General features: G+C 42.1%; 1 protein-coding gene across 20 annotated transcripts in view; it reads right to left on the bottom strand.

Moving 5' to 3' along the window:
* The window catches only part of MACF1 (microtubule actin crosslinking factor 1), a 343633-nt gene that overhangs the window by 208447 nt on the left and 115881 nt on the right, over positions 1-19305 (bottom strand). For 10 of the 20 annotated variants that reach the window (XM_069757084.1, XM_069757099.1, XM_069757094.1 and 7 more), the window contains exons 2-14: positions 18591-18652; positions 16486-16575; positions 15659-15736; positions 14863-14955; positions 9529-9695; positions 9330-9442; positions 9136-9242; positions 8934-9053; positions 8759-8854; positions 3616-3743; positions 3439-3532; positions 2955-3109; positions 840-1107 (exon numbers count right to left, since the gene is read on the bottom strand). In XM_069757084.1, coding sequence (XP_069613185.1) covers positions 840-1107; positions 2955-3109; positions 3439-3532; positions 3616-3743; positions 8759-8854; positions 8934-9053; positions 9136-9242; positions 9330-9442; positions 9529-9695; positions 14863-14955; positions 15659-15736; positions 16486-16575; positions 18591-18652 — 1571 coding nt within the window. Of the gene's footprint in view, positions 1-839; positions 1108-2954; positions 3110-3438; positions 3533-3615; positions 3744-8758; positions 8855-8933; positions 9054-9135; positions 9243-9329; positions 9443-9528; positions 9696-9996; positions 10862-14862; positions 14956-15658; positions 15737-16485; positions 16576-18590; positions 18653-19305 lie in introns of those variants that run through there. The other 10 variants (XM_069757083.1, XM_069757081.1, XM_069757085.1 and 7 more) reach the window with 3 other exon arrangements.

The following is a 19305-nucleotide window of genomic DNA, read 5'->3' as shown; positions in this document are numbered from 1 at the left end:
ACCAGTGTCCACCTCCTACTGACACCAAGCTAAACTGATTATCCTAGTGCCAGTCGGTGGGGTGTACACTGCGGAGGAGAAGCTAACTTTTTTTGTGCATAACGTCAGCCTCCAGGTAGCAGCAGCATACACCCATGGTTCCTGTGTCCCCCCAATGAAACGATAGAGAAACTTATTACCCCCACTATATGTCTGCTACCAAATGAAACAACCTCAAATTGCTTCCATGTGCACAAACCTTATAATGTGTTTTAGACAATTTTAACACCAGCCCCAACTGTTTATCTCAAATAATGTGTATGGCTAAGAGGAAATATAAAATACAACAAAGGAAAGTCGTGCATCATTTTTTGGTGTAAAATATGGACTCACATATATTGCCAGTCAAAGGGAAAGTTCGTAATGCAAAAGTTTACCACCACATTTTGACAAATTATATACAGTATTAAGAAATCTTCTTATATTCTTCATAGCGTTGTCCATTCAGATTGCCCTGGATGGAAAGGATAGCTTTCTATAAAAGTAACCAAGATGTTGTATTCTTGCAATGGAGTAGAAAACCAAGATCACACTAGCTTGGCAATATTAAATGTCTTGTCCACTATTTTTAAACTAGAACCCATGTGTCTTAACTGCCTTAATCTGGAAATGCATGCATAGAGGCAGAGCAGGTCATGAAAGTATATTAGAAAAAGGCTAGTATGGAGCAATGAAGACACATGGTTGCTGGTCGAAAAGCAGTGGATAACCCCTTTACTCAAGCAGTGTTAAATAAACATCAATCATATACCATAGGATATAGCGTAATTCACTTGAATGAATGTTTGTATGATGAGTACCTGCATTTCTTCCACCCAGGCAAGGAGCTCATAAACAAATCTGAGGCTACCTTCATCTTCTGAGGAGGATAAAGCAAGCAGCTCTGACCGGCTCATTGGTTTCCGAAACCAAGTTGTGGAAGAAGTAGCAGATGTGTGAAAGCCTTGTTGGGGAGTTGTGTTAAGAGACACTGAGTTTTGTAGGCCTGCTCCGATGAAGTTCCCTTTTCTGTACAAGTTGGAATATTCCAGTCTCAGTGTTAGAAGCTCATCCTGAATCCGTAGAACTCTAAACAGTTAAATAAAAAAAAAGAGCATATATAATATAACAGTACCCGCATACATATAAACTGTCAGATTCCTATATGGCATGCTACATCTTTTCTGCTGCAATCAATCACCTTCATATGCTTCATGAAAGGAAGACCACCTGTGTGCAATGTAAGTGTCACATGGTCTGTCAGTATGTACACACCATTTCTGAAAGGCCTCAGAGGCTGCAACACCATTAAGCAAGAGGCACCACTAACCAAACAACATCATGAAGACCAAGGAGATCTCCAAACAAGTCAGATACAATGTTGTTGACAAGTACAAGTCAGGGTTGGGTTATAAACCAAATATCCCAATATCTGATGTTCCGGATCACCATCAAATCCATTATCATCAAATGGAAAGAATATGGTACCACAACAAACCTGCCGAGAGAGGGACGCCCACCAAAACTCTCAGCCCAGGCAAGGAGGACATTAATCAGAGAGGCAGGACAAAGACCAAAGGTAACCCTGAAGGAGCTGTTGAATGCCCAACCAGAGAATGGTGTATCTGTTCATACGACCACTATAAGCTGTACACTCAAAAGCGGGGGGCCTATATGGAAGAGTGGGCAGTAAAAAGCTTTTACTTACACACAAAAGTTGTAAGGCTTGTTTGCAGTTTGCCAAAAGACGTGGGAGACTGTCCAAATGTATGTGCTGTGGTCAAGTGAGACCAAAATTGAACTTTTGGCCACCAAGATAAATGCTATGTCTGACACCAAACACACCGTCACCCCCCAAGATCACCATCCCCACAGTGGAACATGGTGGTGGCAGCCTAATGCTATGGTGTTTTCAGCAGCAGGAACAGGGAAAATGGTTTGAGTCGAAGGGAAAATGCATGATGTGAAATACAGGGATATCCAGCAAAACCTATTTCAGTCTGTCAGTGATTTGGGACTGGAACGGAGATTCACCTTCCAACAAGACAATGACTCCAAGCATTCTGCTAAAGCAAAACGCAAGTGGTTTAAAGGGGTATTCCCATCTCCAAGATCCTATCCCAATATGTAGTAGGTGTAATATTAGTCAATACCTCCAGTTACAAATTTAATACAGTTCGGATACGCTATGTCACTTACCTCATGTAGAGCATTGCAGTAACCATGGGTACGTCCACTCATATAGTGACAGTCAGTTAGGTAGATAGCGCTTAGTAGTCGTAACCATGGATACCTTAGCTACTGCAATGCCCTACATGAGGTAAGCGACATAGCAAATCTGAAGAACCAGACTAAGTTTCTAGTTGGAGATATTTGCTAATATTATTAATATTACACCTACTACATATTGGGTTAGGATACTGGAGATGGGAATACTCCTTTAAGGGGAAACATGTAAATGTTTTGGAGTGGCCTAGTCAAAGCCCAGACCTTAATCCAATTGAAAATCTGCGATCAGACTTGGATATTGCTGTCTCCAGAGTAAACCATCCAACTTAAAGGAGCTGGAGCAGTTCTTCCTTCCTTGAGGAATGGGCAAAAAAATCCCAGTGGCCAGATGTGAAAAGCTCAGACTACTTCACAGCCACTTGCAGCTGTAACTGCTGTAAAATGAGACTCTAGACAGTACTGACTTTAGGGGGGTGAATAGCTATACACACTGAAGTTTTCATTTATTTTCTCTTTTGTTGTTTGCTTCACAGTTGTAGGCATGTTCTTTACATGAACTGTAGAAAACTCTCAAGAAAAAAAAAAAAAACAACACAGTAAAATTCCAGGTTGTAAGGTAGCAAAAAATGAAAAATGCCAAGGGGGGTAAATACTTTCGCAAGCCACTGTACATACACACACATATATATTTAAAAGCTGTACTTTACCTGAAGGCAAGCTCATCCACCTGGAAATACTTTTCATCTCGCAGAATCTGAACGTCTGCCTGAAGTTGACGGAGAACACTTTCACTTTCCTGAAGGAATTGCAACACTTCAATTTCTTGTTGAGTGCTTTGTCCACATTCGACATTAGAGGCATCCTAATAGACACAGAAAAATTAATGAAAATATGTCAATGATTGTTGCTGAGAAACAGCTAGGTTTTCAATGTCTTATGCAAGGAAATGGAATTTATGCTGTTCTTATAACTATACCCATCCATCTATGTACAATGCATCAGTGGGCACAACACTTGAATCAGACATCAAAAGCTGATCAATTACAACATAATTTATCATGGCTAATCCTAATCCCTATTAATAACATTTTACAAGAAACCATTCAGTAAATGCCATCAGTGTATGTGTGTATACGGTACATATATACACTGCCACGGTGTACAGGTAGTGTAGCTTCGACTCTCTCTTACAGACTGTAGCGTATTCCTCGCTAGTGTCAGCTTCTCTTCGCAACTCAAACAGCCATTCTGAATCCTGTTTGCAATTTGTAACAGCAGTTCAAGCCTATTAAGCAAGAAAAAGAAGGTAATGTAACGCCATAGGCGGAAGAAGAAAAAAAAATCCAGAAAGAGCATAAATGTACAAACCTCTCCACAGCTGGTCGGAGAACCTTCTCTCTCTCTATCATGGATAGTATTAGCTTCCCCCACTGTTCCTCCACATCGTTAGGATGAAAGGATGTGGGAAGTTTGATACGGCCAAACTCAATCCAGGTCTTATATAGAAAAGGCAAAATTAAAAAATGCCATCAAATAATGCAGAATAATTTCAACATTAAAAGGCTTTTTCATATTGTATCTTTAGGAGAGCATCAGTCCCCTACCTCCAAGCCTCCTGGATGCCGAAAGCTGTTGCTCCTGAACATTGACAACTCAGGGCAGTGGCCTGGTCGCACCTCTGGTCCGAAAGTAAGCCCTTTCCCATGCTAATAGCAAAAGCAGCTTTGCATATGCAGCATGGGAAAAATGCAGGCGAACTGAAGCTTTACAGATCCAATAATCCGGCTAGCTTCACAACGGCGCAGGCAGGCTCAAAAGCATAGAGCCTGCTAGTGCTGCAAGCTCTTCACCTAGCTCGTTGGCCACTGCGAGCCAACATGGGCGACAAGCTGTACACTATCCAACAACATGGGCGACAAGCTGTACACTATCCAACAACATGGGCGACAAGCTGTACACTATCCAACAACATGGGTGACAAGCTGTACACTATACAACAACAACAACAACAACATGGGCGACAAGATGTACACTATACAACAACAATATGGGCAACAAGCTGTACACTATACAACAACATGAGCGACAAGCTGTACACTATACTACAACAACAACATGGGCGACAAGCTGTACACTATACTACAACAACATGGGCGACAAGCTGTACACTATACTACAACAACAACATGGGCGACAAGCTGTACACTATACTACAACAACATGAGCGACAAGCTGTACACTATACTACAACAACATGGGCGACAAGCTGTACACTATACAACAACATGAGCGACAAGCTATACACTATACTACAACAACAACATAGGCGACAAGCTATACACTATACTACAACAACAACAACAACAACATGGGCAACAAGCTGTACACTATACTACAACAACAACATGGGCGACAAGCTATACACTATACAACAACAACCTGGGCGACAAGCTGTACACTATACTACAACAACAACATGAGCGACAAGCTGTACACTATACAACAACAATATGGGCAACAAGCTGTACACTATACAACAACATGAGCGACAAGCTGTACACTATACTACAACAACATGGGCGACAAGCTGTACACTATACAACAACATGAGCGACAAGCTGTACACTATACTACAACAACAACATGGGCGCCAAGCTATACACTATACTACAACAACAACATGGGCGACAAGCTATACACTATACTACAACAACAACATGGGCGACAAGCTGTACACTATACAACAACATGGGCGACAGCTGTACACTATACAACAACATGGGCGACAGCTGTACACTATACAACAACAACATGGATGAGAAGCTATACACTATACAACAACAACATGGGCGACAAGCTGTACACTATACTATAACAACATGGGCAACAAGCTGTACACTATACAACAAGAACCTGGGCGCCAAGCTGTACACTATACAACAACATGGGCAATAAGCTGTACACTATACAACAACCACATGGGCGCCAAGCTGTACACTATACAACATGGGCGACAAGCTGTACACTATACAACAACATGGGCGACAAGCTATACACTATACTACACCAACAACATGGGCGACAAGCTATACACTATACTACCCCAACAACATGGGGGACAAGCTATACACTATACTATAACAACCTGGGCGACAAGCTGTACACTATACAACCTGGGCGACAAGCTGTACACTATACAACATGGGCGACAAGCTGTACACTATACAACAACCTGGGCGACAAGCTGTATACTATACAACAACCTGGGCGACAAGCTGTACACTACACAACAACAACCTGGGCGACAAGCTGTACACTATACAACAACCTGGGCGACAAGCTGTACACTATGCTACAACAACATGGGCGCCAAGCTGTACACTATACAACATGGGCGACAAGCTGTACACTATACAACAACATGGGCGACAAGCTATACACTATACTACACCAACAACATGGGCGACAAGCTATACACTATACTACCCCAACAACATGGGGGACAAGCTATACACTATACTATAACAACCTGGGCGACAAGCTGTACACTATACAACCTGGGCGACAAGCTGTACACTATACAACATGGGCGACAAGCTGTACACTATACAACAACCTGGGCGACAAGCTGTATACTATACAACAACCTGGGCGACAAGCTGTACACTACACAACAACAACCTGGGCGACAAGCTGTACACTATACAACAACCTGGGCGACAAGCTGTACACTATGCTACAACAACATGGGAGAAAAGCTGTAGACTATACTACAACATGGGCAACAAGCTGTACACTATACAACAACAACAACAACAACAACATGGGCGACAAGCTGTACACTATACTACAACAACAACATGGGCGACAAGCTGTACACTATACTACAACAACATGGGCGACAAGCTGTACACTATACTACAACAACAACATGGGCGACAAGCTGTACACTATACTACAACAACATGAGCGACAAGCTGTACACTATACTACAACAACATGGGCGACAAGCTGTACACTATACAACAACATGAGCGACAAGCTATACACTATACTACAACAACAACATAGGCGACAAGCTATACACTATACTACAACAACAACAACAACATGGGCAACAAGCTGTACACTATACTACAACAACAACATGGGCGACAAGCTATACACTATACAACAACAACCTGGGCGACAAGCTGTACACTATACTACAACAACAACATGAGCGACAAGCTGTACACTATACTACAAAAACAACAACAACATGGGCGACAAGCTGTACACTATACAACAACATGAGCGACAAGCTGTACACTATACTACAACAACAACATGGGCGACAAGCTGTACACTATACAACAACATGAGCGACAAGCTGTACACTATACTACAACAACAACATGGGCGACAAGCTGTACACTATACTACAACAACATGAGCGACAAGCTGTACACTATACTACAACAACATGGGCGACAAGCTGTACACTATACTACAACAACAACATGGGCGACAAGCTATACACTATACTACAACAACAACATGGGCGACAAGCTATACACTATACTACAACAACATGGGCGACAAGCTGTACACTATACAACAACATGGGCGACAGCTGTACACTATACAACAACATGGGCGACAGCTGTACACTATACAACAACAACATGGATGAGAAGCTATACACTATACAACAACAACATGGGCGACAAGCTGTACACTATACTATAACAACATGGGCAACAAGCTGTACACTATACAACAAGAACCTGGGCGCCAAGCTGTACACTATACAACAACATGGGCAATAAGCTGTACACTATACAACAACCACATGGGCGCCAAGCTGTACACTATACAACATGGGCGACAAGCTGTACACTATACAACCTGGGCGACAAGCTGTACACTATACAACATGGGCGACAAGCTGTACACTATACAACAACCTGGGCGACAAGCTGTATACTATACAACAACCTGGGCGACAAGCTGTACACTACACAACAACAACCTGGGCGACAAGCTGTACACTATACAACAACCTGGGCGACAAGCTGTACACTATGCTACAACAACATGGGAGAAAAGCTGTAGACTATACTACAACATGGGCAACAAGCTGTACACTATACAACAACAACAACAACAACAACATGGGCGACAAGCTGTACACTATGCTACAACATGGGCAACGAGCTGTACACTATAAAACAACAACAACAACATGGGAGACAAGCTGTACACTATACAACAACAACATGGGCGACAAGCTGTATACTATACAACAACAACCTGGGCGACAAGCTGTACACTATACAACAACAACAACATGGGCGACAAGCTGTATACTATACAACAACCTGGGCGACAAGCTGTACACTACACAACAACAACCTGGGCGACAAGCTGTACACTATACAACAACCTGGGCGACAAGCTGTACACTATGCTACAACAACATGGGAGAAAAGCTGTAGACTATACTACAACATGGGCAACAAGCTGTACACTATACAACAACAACAACAACAACAACATGGGCGACAAGCTGTACACTATGCTACAACATGGGCAACGAGCTGTACACTATAAAACAACAACAACAACATGGGAGACAAGCTGTACACTATACAACAACAACATGGGCGACAAGCTGTATACTATACAACAACAACCTGGGCGACAAGCTGTACACTATACAACAACAACAATATGGGCGACAAGCTGTACACTATACAACATGCGCAACAAGCTGTACACTATACAACAACGTAGGCAACAAGCTGTACACTATACAACAACAACCTGGGCGACAAGCTGTACACTATACAACAACAACCTGGGCGACAAGCTGTACACTATACAACAACAACCTGGGCAACAAGCTGTACAATATACTACAACATGGGCAACAAGCTGTACACTATACAGCAACAACATGGGCGACAAGCTGTACACTATACTACAACAACAACATGGGCGACAAGATGTACACAATACAACAACAACATGGGCGACAAGCTGTACACTATACAACATGGGTGACAAGCTGTATATTTTTAATAAGTTGCCAGTTTCGTTTGACCCATTTAAGAACCTGAGATAACACCTTTAAAGAATTTTTCTTATGTTTTAGAAAATCCAATACAAGGTTCTGAAAGGGAAAGATATCAAGGTCTTCCCATGATCTCATACAACCCAGATATTATGAAGAACATGTCTCTACAGTCTGTCCAATTTATATGATGACTTTATCCTTCCTTTTTCTAACACAGAGCAATACATGGAAGGTCACAAGTACACACAGATCTAGTCATATGTCAATTTATGGTTAGATTAAGTGAAAGTGGCATGGATATTGTCTTTTGTACCCTTCAAAATAGGCTGAATAAAACAAAGGGGAATTTATTGATCTAAGATCATCAGAAATTAAACAAGAAGAGAAATTCTAAAGAAAAGATGAAAATTTTCCACAGTGCTAAAAGCCTAAAAATTAACCAAATTGTACCTGCAACATCTGATATAATTTTTGGATCTGTGCCTTTTCCTGTTCTTTTGCTGGAATTTCAGTTTCTTTCACATGTACATACTGATTATAAAGTGCCTAGAAGTAAAAACACATAATAATGTGTCTATTAAGCATTATAACAAAGTGTTCTATTTTCAGCAGAATATTACTGTACCTTTAACTCCACAGGATTCTGAGGAAATGATTTATCAGACATCAGAAGTACATGCTGACGGATCCACTGCGTAAGTGACATTACTCTTTCCTGGTACTCCAGCCAACAGGAGTCTACTTCCTGTACAAAGAACCCAGACAAGATGTGAGCCATAGGGTATAAAACCCACAACGTTGTAGGGACCTACATGGGCAACACTTACGGTGGCACTGATCCCTTCTCCTCCTTCTGGGACTTTGGGGAAGGCATCATATATAGAAGACACATATGTGATCACAGACTTTTCATCAGGAGAATCCACATCCACATCTGAGGTTAAACATATAGTACATGACACAGAAACCATGTAAATTAATATACGTATTATCGTAAAGCATATTAGTTGGTTGTACAAACCTTCAGCATCTAATAATCTGGTTACCCCCAGACTCTCCGCTATTTCGAATGCCTGTTCTAGATTTTCCCGGTTACTCTGGATTTCCACTTTCTGCATGTCTACCAGGTCAGGTCTGGAAATAAAACAGGCAATGGGTACAGTCCAATCTCTGTCTTCTTACACAGCATTTTATAGTATGGTTCTTTATAAATCACTGACCTGTAGCGGTGAATGATGGCATTAAACATCTTGCCATTACTCCAACAAGACGTAAAGTTGGTGCACTTCACCCCAACATATCCTGCTGTCACCTTCTGCGTCCATAGGAGCAGCTTCTCCTTGGCAGACATATCTCCCGATTCTCCACCGACATAAATATCGGAGATCTGTAGAAAGAAATAGATCATAAACCTCTCTGTCTCACGCTGCATTAATCAAAGGGAAGTGTGACTTTTCACACTAGCTGCATGCTCTGAATATCTGTACATCAACAACGAGCAGTTTACTAATCCTTGCAATGCCTTGAAAATTATCTTTGTAATCTACAAATCAGTAATTGATCTGGATAAAGTAGTATCAAACCTTTTCCTACTTACTCTATGGACACCTACTATAAAGAAAAGGCAAAATATGCTATACAAGACATAAGCATCACAACAGAAATGAGACCAGATTCTGAAATCCCACCTGCTCCAGCTGAGATAAGGGCTCGCTGCCATACCCCGAGGAAGAGCGCTCAGGACCCCAGGACAGGGTGACAGGTACACCCCTTTCTGTTTTATCCTTTGCTAGAGAGGACAATCCAAGGTTACTTTCTTCACCAGAGCTAGTCCTATAGCTAACAGACTTGTCCAGGTCATCATCCTTGATAGGCAGAAGAACAGCTCGGCTATTCCCACCCCTGTCAAAAGCCACCATAGTACTGGAAGATCGCTGCTTCTTTTCTGCTGGGTTGTCCACTATACGAGCTATGACTGTGGTCCCTAATGGTGGGGATTCTGGAGTAGATAACGGATTCACCAGCTGAGCTCTATGCACCATGCCATGAAATGTCTCCCTGACCTGGAGCACTCTCCCTTCGTCTTGAAGAATGCTGCCGGTGCTTGCAGGATCTTCAGTAGAGGCACATGTATTATTTGATACATCCTTTTCTTCCTCTCTTTCTTCGTTCTTTTGATCCATTTGTTCAGCTTCCTGCTTAGCTCCTTCATCTTTTTTCTTTCTCCTGAACCGTCTCTTTTTCTTTCCAGACTGAGGCTCCTTCTCCTTCCCCGGTCTCTTCTCCTTGGGCTTCCGCACACAGCTGACAGAATTCCCCATGTCTCCAGTGCATTTACACGGCACATACAATACGTGCATTCAGAAAAGGAAAGGATCCACTCCTCGGAGCACCACCTTCTGCTTGCAATTTAGACATGTCACTAGGGAAGGAGCACACACCGTCCCTCTCATCCCGCAATTGATGCCTGCTTCAGACAGACATCTTACAGACTGAGACATCTCCCTGCATCTCTCTGCAGTGTTCAGATCACAGGCACCTTACACCAAGCCCGGCGCTGATTGGATGGAGCCATCTCTGTATTAGTGAGGTGGCTTATCCCCACCCCGTACGAGGAGAGAGGGGGAAGAGTGCTGGGGAGGGAGGGGAGGAAGAGCCATGCAATAAAAAGCCAGAGAAGCCAAGTGATGCTTATACAAAGGATCCACAATGCCCCATCTATAAATTAACTTCAGAAGGACCAGTAGTAATTTATATAGGTATATCTGCAGGGCGTTTCTGCCTTTAAACCACATCCTTACAAGAGTTATTCATCAAACACAAACATATGGTTCTCCTTGCGCTCTACTAACATTTCTTTTCTGGCCATAATTAAGAACCAGGACCACTACCTTCTGCACTAAATAATATACCCAACCATTGTGGTGTGTAGAAGACTGCAGAACAGTCTATAGGTACCGCTCAATGCAGAAAACGATATATGTCTAGTACGCATACATTAAGATTAACATGAAGTATAAGACAACACATCACATTTTATTGTGCAAGGAGGCAAAAATATGATCTCCAAAAAGGACCGGTCACCGGGGAAAAATGCCCAGTTTTTGATCTTATTTTATTTTTTGTTTTATTACCACAATATGGTTCCAGAGATGAAAGCCTTTTTATTTACTGCTCTTTTTATGGTCTTTATGGCCAAGAAGGCGTGGTTTACAGGAATTTCTGGGGACATGTCTAAAGGCTGGTTAGCATTAGTTCCCTGTGAACAATGCCGCTTTGGTAAAGACCATAAAAATTAGCACTAAATAAAGACCCATACCTCCAATTCTACAGCGCAAAAGAAAAAACCTTTGAGGATCAGTGGGAATAAATTGATAGCAAAAGCTGGCCACTTTTGATCTGATAATGGGTCTTCTTTAAAGGGGATATCTGGGACTTTACAAAGAAAAAAACAAAAATGTACCTAAGCACTAACAGGCAGGTAATTGCAACTTACCTGCCTGTTGAGCAAGGCGCCGTTCTTCTCCAACAAAGATGGGTCACAGACCGCTCCTGCCGGGGATTCAGAAGCCTCTGCTGACGTCACATCTACAGACTGGAGGCTTTTTTTCCACTCCGTCGAAGGGGGGAAATTTCCGAGGTCATTCTGATTGACAGCCGGATCCCCACTGCCTAAATGGGGGAGTCGCCTGTCAATCATAATGACCTCAGAAATCCCACCCCGTCGACAGCAGAAAGCACAGGCAGCTGAATCCCTGGCACGAGCGGCCTGTGCACAACAGATAGGCAAGTTGCAGTTATCTGTCTGGTAGTGCTTAGACACATTTTCTTTTTGTTAAGTCCCAAATATCCCCTTTAAGAAGATATTCCAATAATAAAGATTTATGGCAAAATACAACAAGTCATTATCTGGAATACTAGTGACTTGGGCTGTATGGTAGTACCCGTAAATGACAGGGTCAAGAGAGGCGCTATTCAGGGTAGAACTTCAATTATTGCTCTATTAGCAATATGCCATTAATCAAAACATACAGAAAAAAATTCAATGAGAATGCCTATCACAAAATACTATGACATCACTTTGTGATCAGTGCGGGTCTGACTGCTGAGAAGTGTGAAGATGCTACAGTGCCATACCAGCACTTTAGCCCAATGATTCTCAGTATTGGTGGGGACCTAGGCGGTACACCATACATTTTTCTATTGGGAATATCTATTTAAGTTTCTGCTCCATATCACCACTGGCTCCAGGAGTACTAGAAGGCAGTAGATTCCAAATACTTTGCCTATTGCTACAGGATATGTAAGACGGAGAAACCGACAATACCGTAAGTATTTCTAAAAAAGACCTTTCCTCAAATGTGCCTCAAATTGGAAAGAGAAATCTAAAAATCAGGAAAATAAATACTTGTACCGACTAAACATTGCAAGAGATCTACTGAGCTAAATGGACCCATATTCTGGCAGGAATAAAGAAAAAAAATATAAAAGAGGAGTGATTAATGTGTGCCTATATTTCATCACAGTATTGTGGGAGGTGCAGGCACTCATCACGTTCTAAACATTTTATGTATCTTGTACCAATATTTGGTCATTAATTTGTTGCCACTCCTAAGAGCGTGATTACACGCAAGTCAAATTTAACATTTTTAAACAAAAATTCAAGGTACAAACCAAAAACTTGAAATTTGATTTTGTATTTTTTTTTGCTGATGTGTCACTGGAAACACAAAGACTAGCACTTGTGTGAGTCAAAGGGGCAATCTGCTGCTTTTTTGTGTGGAATTTACACACACACACATTTTTCCCCCACTGCATGTAAATAGGGTATAAGTGTCCTTTACCCCACTCGTCTTAATTATGGACACAGCCATTTCGGTTAAGTTTAAGACCTTATGGAAACTCAACATACCGTATTTTCTGACACATAAGACTTTTTAACCCCTGAAAACCATCTCAAAAGTTGGGGGTCGTCTTATACGCGGGTACGGCTTGTGCAGGGAGCGGTCCTGTACAGCTCTTAGGATCTGGAGGAGAGGAGACTCTCCTTCAGGCCCTGGGATCCATATTCATGTAAAAAAAATAAAAAAAAACATGGGATATACTTACCTTCCGACGGCACGCAGCTCTCAGCGGTGCAAGCGGCGGCCTCCGTTCCCAATGATGAATTGAGCAAAGGACCTTCGATGACATCGCGTGACTGGTCGCATGACGTCATCGAAGGTTCTTCGCTCAATGCATCCTTAGGAACGGAGGCCGCCGCTTGCACCGCTGAGAGCAGGCGGCCGCCGGCGGGTAAGTATATCCCATATTTTTTATTTTTATTCTTTTTTTAACATGAATATGGATCCCAGGGCCTGAAGGAGAGTCTCCTCTCCTCCAGACCCTGGGAACCATCCGCACCGCACACGCCATATAAGATGACTGGGCGTATAAGATGACCCCCATCTTATACGGCGAGTATATCCCAAACTCCATATTTTATATGGTATAGTTGGGGGTCGTCATATGCCCAGTCTTACACACCAGAAAATACGGTACTCTTATTTTTGCAACTTACATTTGCCAATGTGATACACGTTATAAGGTTGGCCCGTCATGTCGAAATTAGAGGGCTCGGGAGAAATTGTGCTATGGTGATCAGTATGAGCACTAATACAAGCGGCACTATTCTGCGGGAAGCGAATATCACTGGCTCTATTGTAAGGGCGGCATTATTTCTGCAACAGTATGAGCACTGTTGGGATTATCGTACAGACTCAGCAATGGCTAGCATTACATTTGCACATCACTATGTCTGATACCAATGTATGCCATAAAAAAGGAATGATTTTAAGGTATTTAAAAACCACTAACTCCTATACAGGGCACAGCTCTTATGTTATAACGGTAGGGGAAATAAAAGAAAACCAAAGGTATTTAAAAACCACTAACTCCTATACAGGGCACAGCTCTTATGTTATAACGGTAGGGGAAATAAAAGAAAACCAACTAACAGGCTTTAAAACAAACTCCGTCACCAGAAGTGGAGCGCTAAGTAAAATCAAAGGTTTATTACAAAATTCACATAGCTAGCGCTAGCACGTGTTAGACACTTAGAAATCTCCAAACAGAAGTGTGAATGTAGCTCAATTTATTCGTGAAATGTGAATTGTAAATCTTCAATATCAGTACTAAAAAGTAACAGTAACAAAGAGCATAGGATGAATAAAGTACAAAAAAAACAAATATTGATTTCCACATTTTTATATTAATACAGTGTCCAGCTGACAAGCCTACCATCTAATAATATATACAGTACAGTAGGGTGGTGTCCAGCTCATTTACCCGGAGGAAGAAGGGTCAGGCATGTTGAATTGTAAAATGCCTATATTCTTACTCTCCATTCCCAGTTGAGAATACGGTCAATTGTGCACGTGTATGGGGCAAGATGTATTTTACAAGGTATTAGCACAATGGGAAACACTAAATCTCCGGATTAGTGGGATTCCGGTCTCTTTCTCTTATGCTGGTTTATTGATACATCATACAAAATATCCAAGACTTCTATTTACCTGAAAATGCAGGATTATTGTCCATATCAATCCAAGGGTCAATTTTGGGTTGCCATCCGTGATGTCATCATTCCGGATATTAACCAATTTCACCTTAACATAAATTAGAAATGCTTAGTACATATTATCCATCCATCTGACGGAAAGCTGACAAAGGTGAGCATTTCATCTGGTTATCTTCTGTACTATCCACGGAGGGTTCCTTCTCTGGTGAGCGTCGTAGAATGTTATTACACAACGCACACCCCACACAGAAGCTAAGTATAGCACTTTTTAAGACCCCACTCCTGAGGAACCTTTGTTAAGGGGAAACGCATTGAGTTGAAAGTAGTGATCCTGAACAAGTCATTTTATCTCCTTTCTGTAAGACTATATTAGTTGAGCGTTTCATGCACAGTTGTCATATTTCAACACATTTTATCTTCTGGGATACTTTCTGTAGTAATTATATGTAATCTTTGTAAGTGTCTCATTGTATCTTGCCATTATTCAATGGGTATATTGGTCCCAAGTGTTATTAGGATGTTCTAGGGCACACCATGGCCACCTGACGGGAAACGGGGGCGCCAATTGCACTTATTAGGCTGCCAACCTCCGTGGCAAGGTTGGGATAGAAAAAAGGGTGCAATAGGGCATTCGAATACCATATAGTTGGGCATTTTTGGAAAATTATCTTCATTAGCATTATATCCCTCTTAAGTTAGCTATATCACTAACTATGTTTTTAAGAATTATCTAATAAAGTATATTTTTATAAAGCAGGTATATATTTCTGTGAGCCACCCATCTTCTTTACCTGACGTTGTTTGAGGAAGTCCAGAGCAATCTGCACATTTTGCAGCCGGTGGAAACGCATTCGGCCCTTCTCCCTGGGCTGTGAAGGCAAATAGAAAGTTATAATGGAAGCTAAACTAGTAGGTGGAAGTAACGGTGTTCATGAAAAGCAGAAAATGCTGTAGAGTTTGTTAGAAGGAATCATTAGTTGGTGCAAATGCAAGGAAAATGGTAACACTGGAACAGAACACATCGAAGAACATAGAAATGATATGAAGGTAAGAAATCTTGAGACTGAATGGATGGAAAGAAAACTAGAGGACACTGCAAGGGTTTCTCAGACAGGTTAGAAATGAAAAAAACTAGAATATGGGTGTTCATTAGATGATTGTGATTGAAAAATGGTGCGTCGTTATAGAAAACCAAAAACCACACGCCTTGCTCCTCCCTCCGATACACTAATTCTTTGTAGTGACTGACTGAAGGAGCATTGTGAACTAAACTGCCGTTCTAGCCATAGTAATTAGGTTTCCCTCATGCTCATGCTACAAGAAAACCACAGCACACATCCACCTCCCATCATCCCGTGTTGTGCTGGTGACCAGATCACCCAGTGCTGGATTTCTTCATCACACTGGATTATCTGACACAATGACTGCCCTAGTGACATACAGCATCATCAGGGTCATCTTCAGACTCCTCCCTCATCAACAGGCGGTGGGATGGGATGCGTCGCAGGCTCCGTGGAGCCTCAGGGTCCTTGTTCTGATGGACATGTCAATGAAATTGTGAGGATAAGGGAGCATTTGATGGTTGAACATACAGAGGTAGTAAATGATAGATACTTACAAGTCTGACACCGGACAGGACTTCCAGAAGGGAGATAAGATTGTGGCCATCCCGCAGATCCTCATAAAGATCATTGATGTGCTTACGAACCTGTTTGGAAGGAAAACAATAAGAACAAAAAAATATAAATGATAGCAAAATAAAATAATGAGCTTTTGTTATGAAAGTCAGGAGTAAGGCCCCTTTCACACATCAGTTTTTTGCCATCGGTCGCAATCCATCAAATTTAAAAAAAAAAAAAAAAACGGATCCGGCTACTGATGCCGCCGGATCCGTTTTTTTCTCATAGACTTGTATTACCAACGGATGGCCTCGCGTTTCATCCGTTGAAAATTGTTTGTCCAGCGGCCGGAGACAACGGACAAAGTAACGTTTTTTGTCTCCATCGAAAAAATGGACAGCGACTGATCCGTTGCAGTCTGTCGTTTGCTAGAATGGAAGCCTATAGCACCGGATAGGGAAAAAAATGTCCCAGTCCTGAACTAATGTGTTAGGGTATGCGCACACGGTCAGCGCACATGTCCGCTGCCGGCTTTTGAATGCAGGTGAATCCGCATGTGTGCATTGAACTGTGCGGTATCACCACGCCCAATACATTGGACGGGTGAAATTTATCTTGTGGATGCTCGCGTCTCTGCAAGATAAATTGACATGCTGCAGTATGGAAAAATGCGCCGCTTGTCTGTCTCCGCAGGTGATCCACAGGTGCCGATGCACGCATAGTGGGTATGGGATTTCATGAAATTCACTGTTGTAACATCTGGCCGCTGAGTGTTGGATGCTGTGGATTTACGCAGCGTCCAACCCACAGCGTTACTGACCGTGGGAACATAGTCCTCAGTGTGTGTGTTAAGGGAAAACAACTAGTCAATTGCCCATGGCCTCCATCCCCAAAAAGGACACTATGCCTTTGTAAACCATAAACTGCACCGATAATATCAGTATTGCATTGCAAGTGCAATTTCCAAATTAAAAAATTACAAAAGGACCTTTGGTGGCATCGTAGTGCAGTGATAAAAGATCCTTCAGGTTGCTAGAGAGTGGAGGAAGTGGTAGGTGGAGAGAGGCTGGTGTGTCTGGAGATAATAAAAAGCTTTTAAAGAGGTTACTCCTTAAAAACACTTGCTTCAATTGCTAGAACAGGTGTCACAAGCCCAAAAGTGCTTCTTGGTGGTAATGCTTGCACAGTACAGTTCCACGTCTACAAGGTTGATGGAAATAGTCAACCGTTGAACTCGACTATTTTCATCAGCACCACAGACAATGAACTGTCTATGTACAAATTTACACTGGTAGTGAGATGACCACATGGGTACATGGCTTAAAGTACATGCATATGGAGGCAGAGATTAGTCTTGGTAGGATCACAATTGGATCACTGCACAACTATGGGAATCAGCACACATTAAGGATTTGCAGCAGAAATGTATGCACCAAAATGCATCTCTTAACAGTAAATATTAAGTGCATTTTTGCATTAGTTATTGATTAGTCTTTTCCATGTTCATTTGAATTGGTGAAAAACACCGATGAAAGAAGCGACATGCTGCAGATTGTAAACTACGGTACTTCACATCTGAAAGGAAAAAATAAGCAACATGTGCATGAGACTTCAGAAAGGTCATTCATTTTGCTGATCCTGTAAACTGCAACGTTTTGGTCCAGAAATTTCTACTGTGTGCGGATACCCTATCAGACTTTAATCCAATGGATGAAAATAATGACGGTTCTATTGAATGCCTGCAAGAAGCAAATCAGCATAGAATTGGAAAAGGAAAAAACCCAAATGAACAGAGATTGCTGGCCTCCTGCCTTGCTGAACAGTAGGACATGCACCTTTGTGAATATGTCATCTTGCCTTCACTACTAGTGTTGTCAGAATACATGATTGTTCATTTGGTGGAGAAACCCTGTGCCCAATACTGAAGCCTCAAGGTTATCGTTACCTACAGAAATGTAGATTTGCATTACCTTTCATGCTGAAAATCCGTATAACTTTGGACTAGAGGTTTCAAGATGTAAGTATGTCCAACATAAGGAGAGTATAAAACATCCCAAATAAATGACAAACACAATAACGAACAATAGAAAAGAAGCTGGGCTACCTTGATGAGATGCTTATTGATCCATTTGGTGAAGGTTTTCTTCTGCACTCTGTCTCTTTCATCTGCAATATAAAAAAAATAATAATGTAAAAAGTGAAAATGACAGGTGCTTATGACCTGTAACCCCGCAGGGTCACTTTCCCACCCTCCACAGGCAAGAGATTATCCAAATCCGGCAAACTCCTCGAGCAGCCCGTTCTCCGCCAGGATTAAATGAGAGTCAATAATCCAAAGACACAGTTTGGAGTTAGGGCAGAGATAAGAGATTGTGCATTGGGTGGGGGGTTTGGAAAAAGCGTTTGACGTTAGCGAGACACATAAAGCAGGAATGGCAGAATACCATACAGACGCAGGGTAGGTCCATCTTGGCAGTTCTCAGACCTGCTTCACCACACATGCAGAATCTTATCCTGAGGATGTGAACTCAGCAAACGGATTATTGCTAAATATACTGTGGTGTAAGGGAAGTGGAAGAAGCCGCGCTCAGTGCACATTGAATACACCCGACCCAACTATGCCGAAGTTATACTGACCCATGCAGCACATGAGGCACACCAGGTGGGAACTGGAGGGTCTTGGGCCCCAAACTGACCACATTGCAGACTTATGCTGCACCTTGCTTTCATTTAGGGGGGCCGTGACAGCAGTATCCGGCAGTAGCAACTCTTCTATGTGGTGCTCCTCCTACATCCTGCCCGGAGCCCCCACGTGAGAT

The sequence above is a fragment of the Ranitomeya imitator genome, chromosome 3 (genome assembly GCF_032444005.1).
Source record: "Ranitomeya imitator isolate aRanImi1 chromosome 3, aRanImi1.pri, whole genome shotgun sequence".
Classification (NCBI taxonomy): Eukaryota; Metazoa; Chordata; class Amphibia; order Anura; family Dendrobatidae; genus Ranitomeya; species Ranitomeya imitator.
The sequence above is the reverse complement of the archived record's forward strand: the minus strand, read 5'-3'. Positions and strand labels throughout refer to the sequence as shown.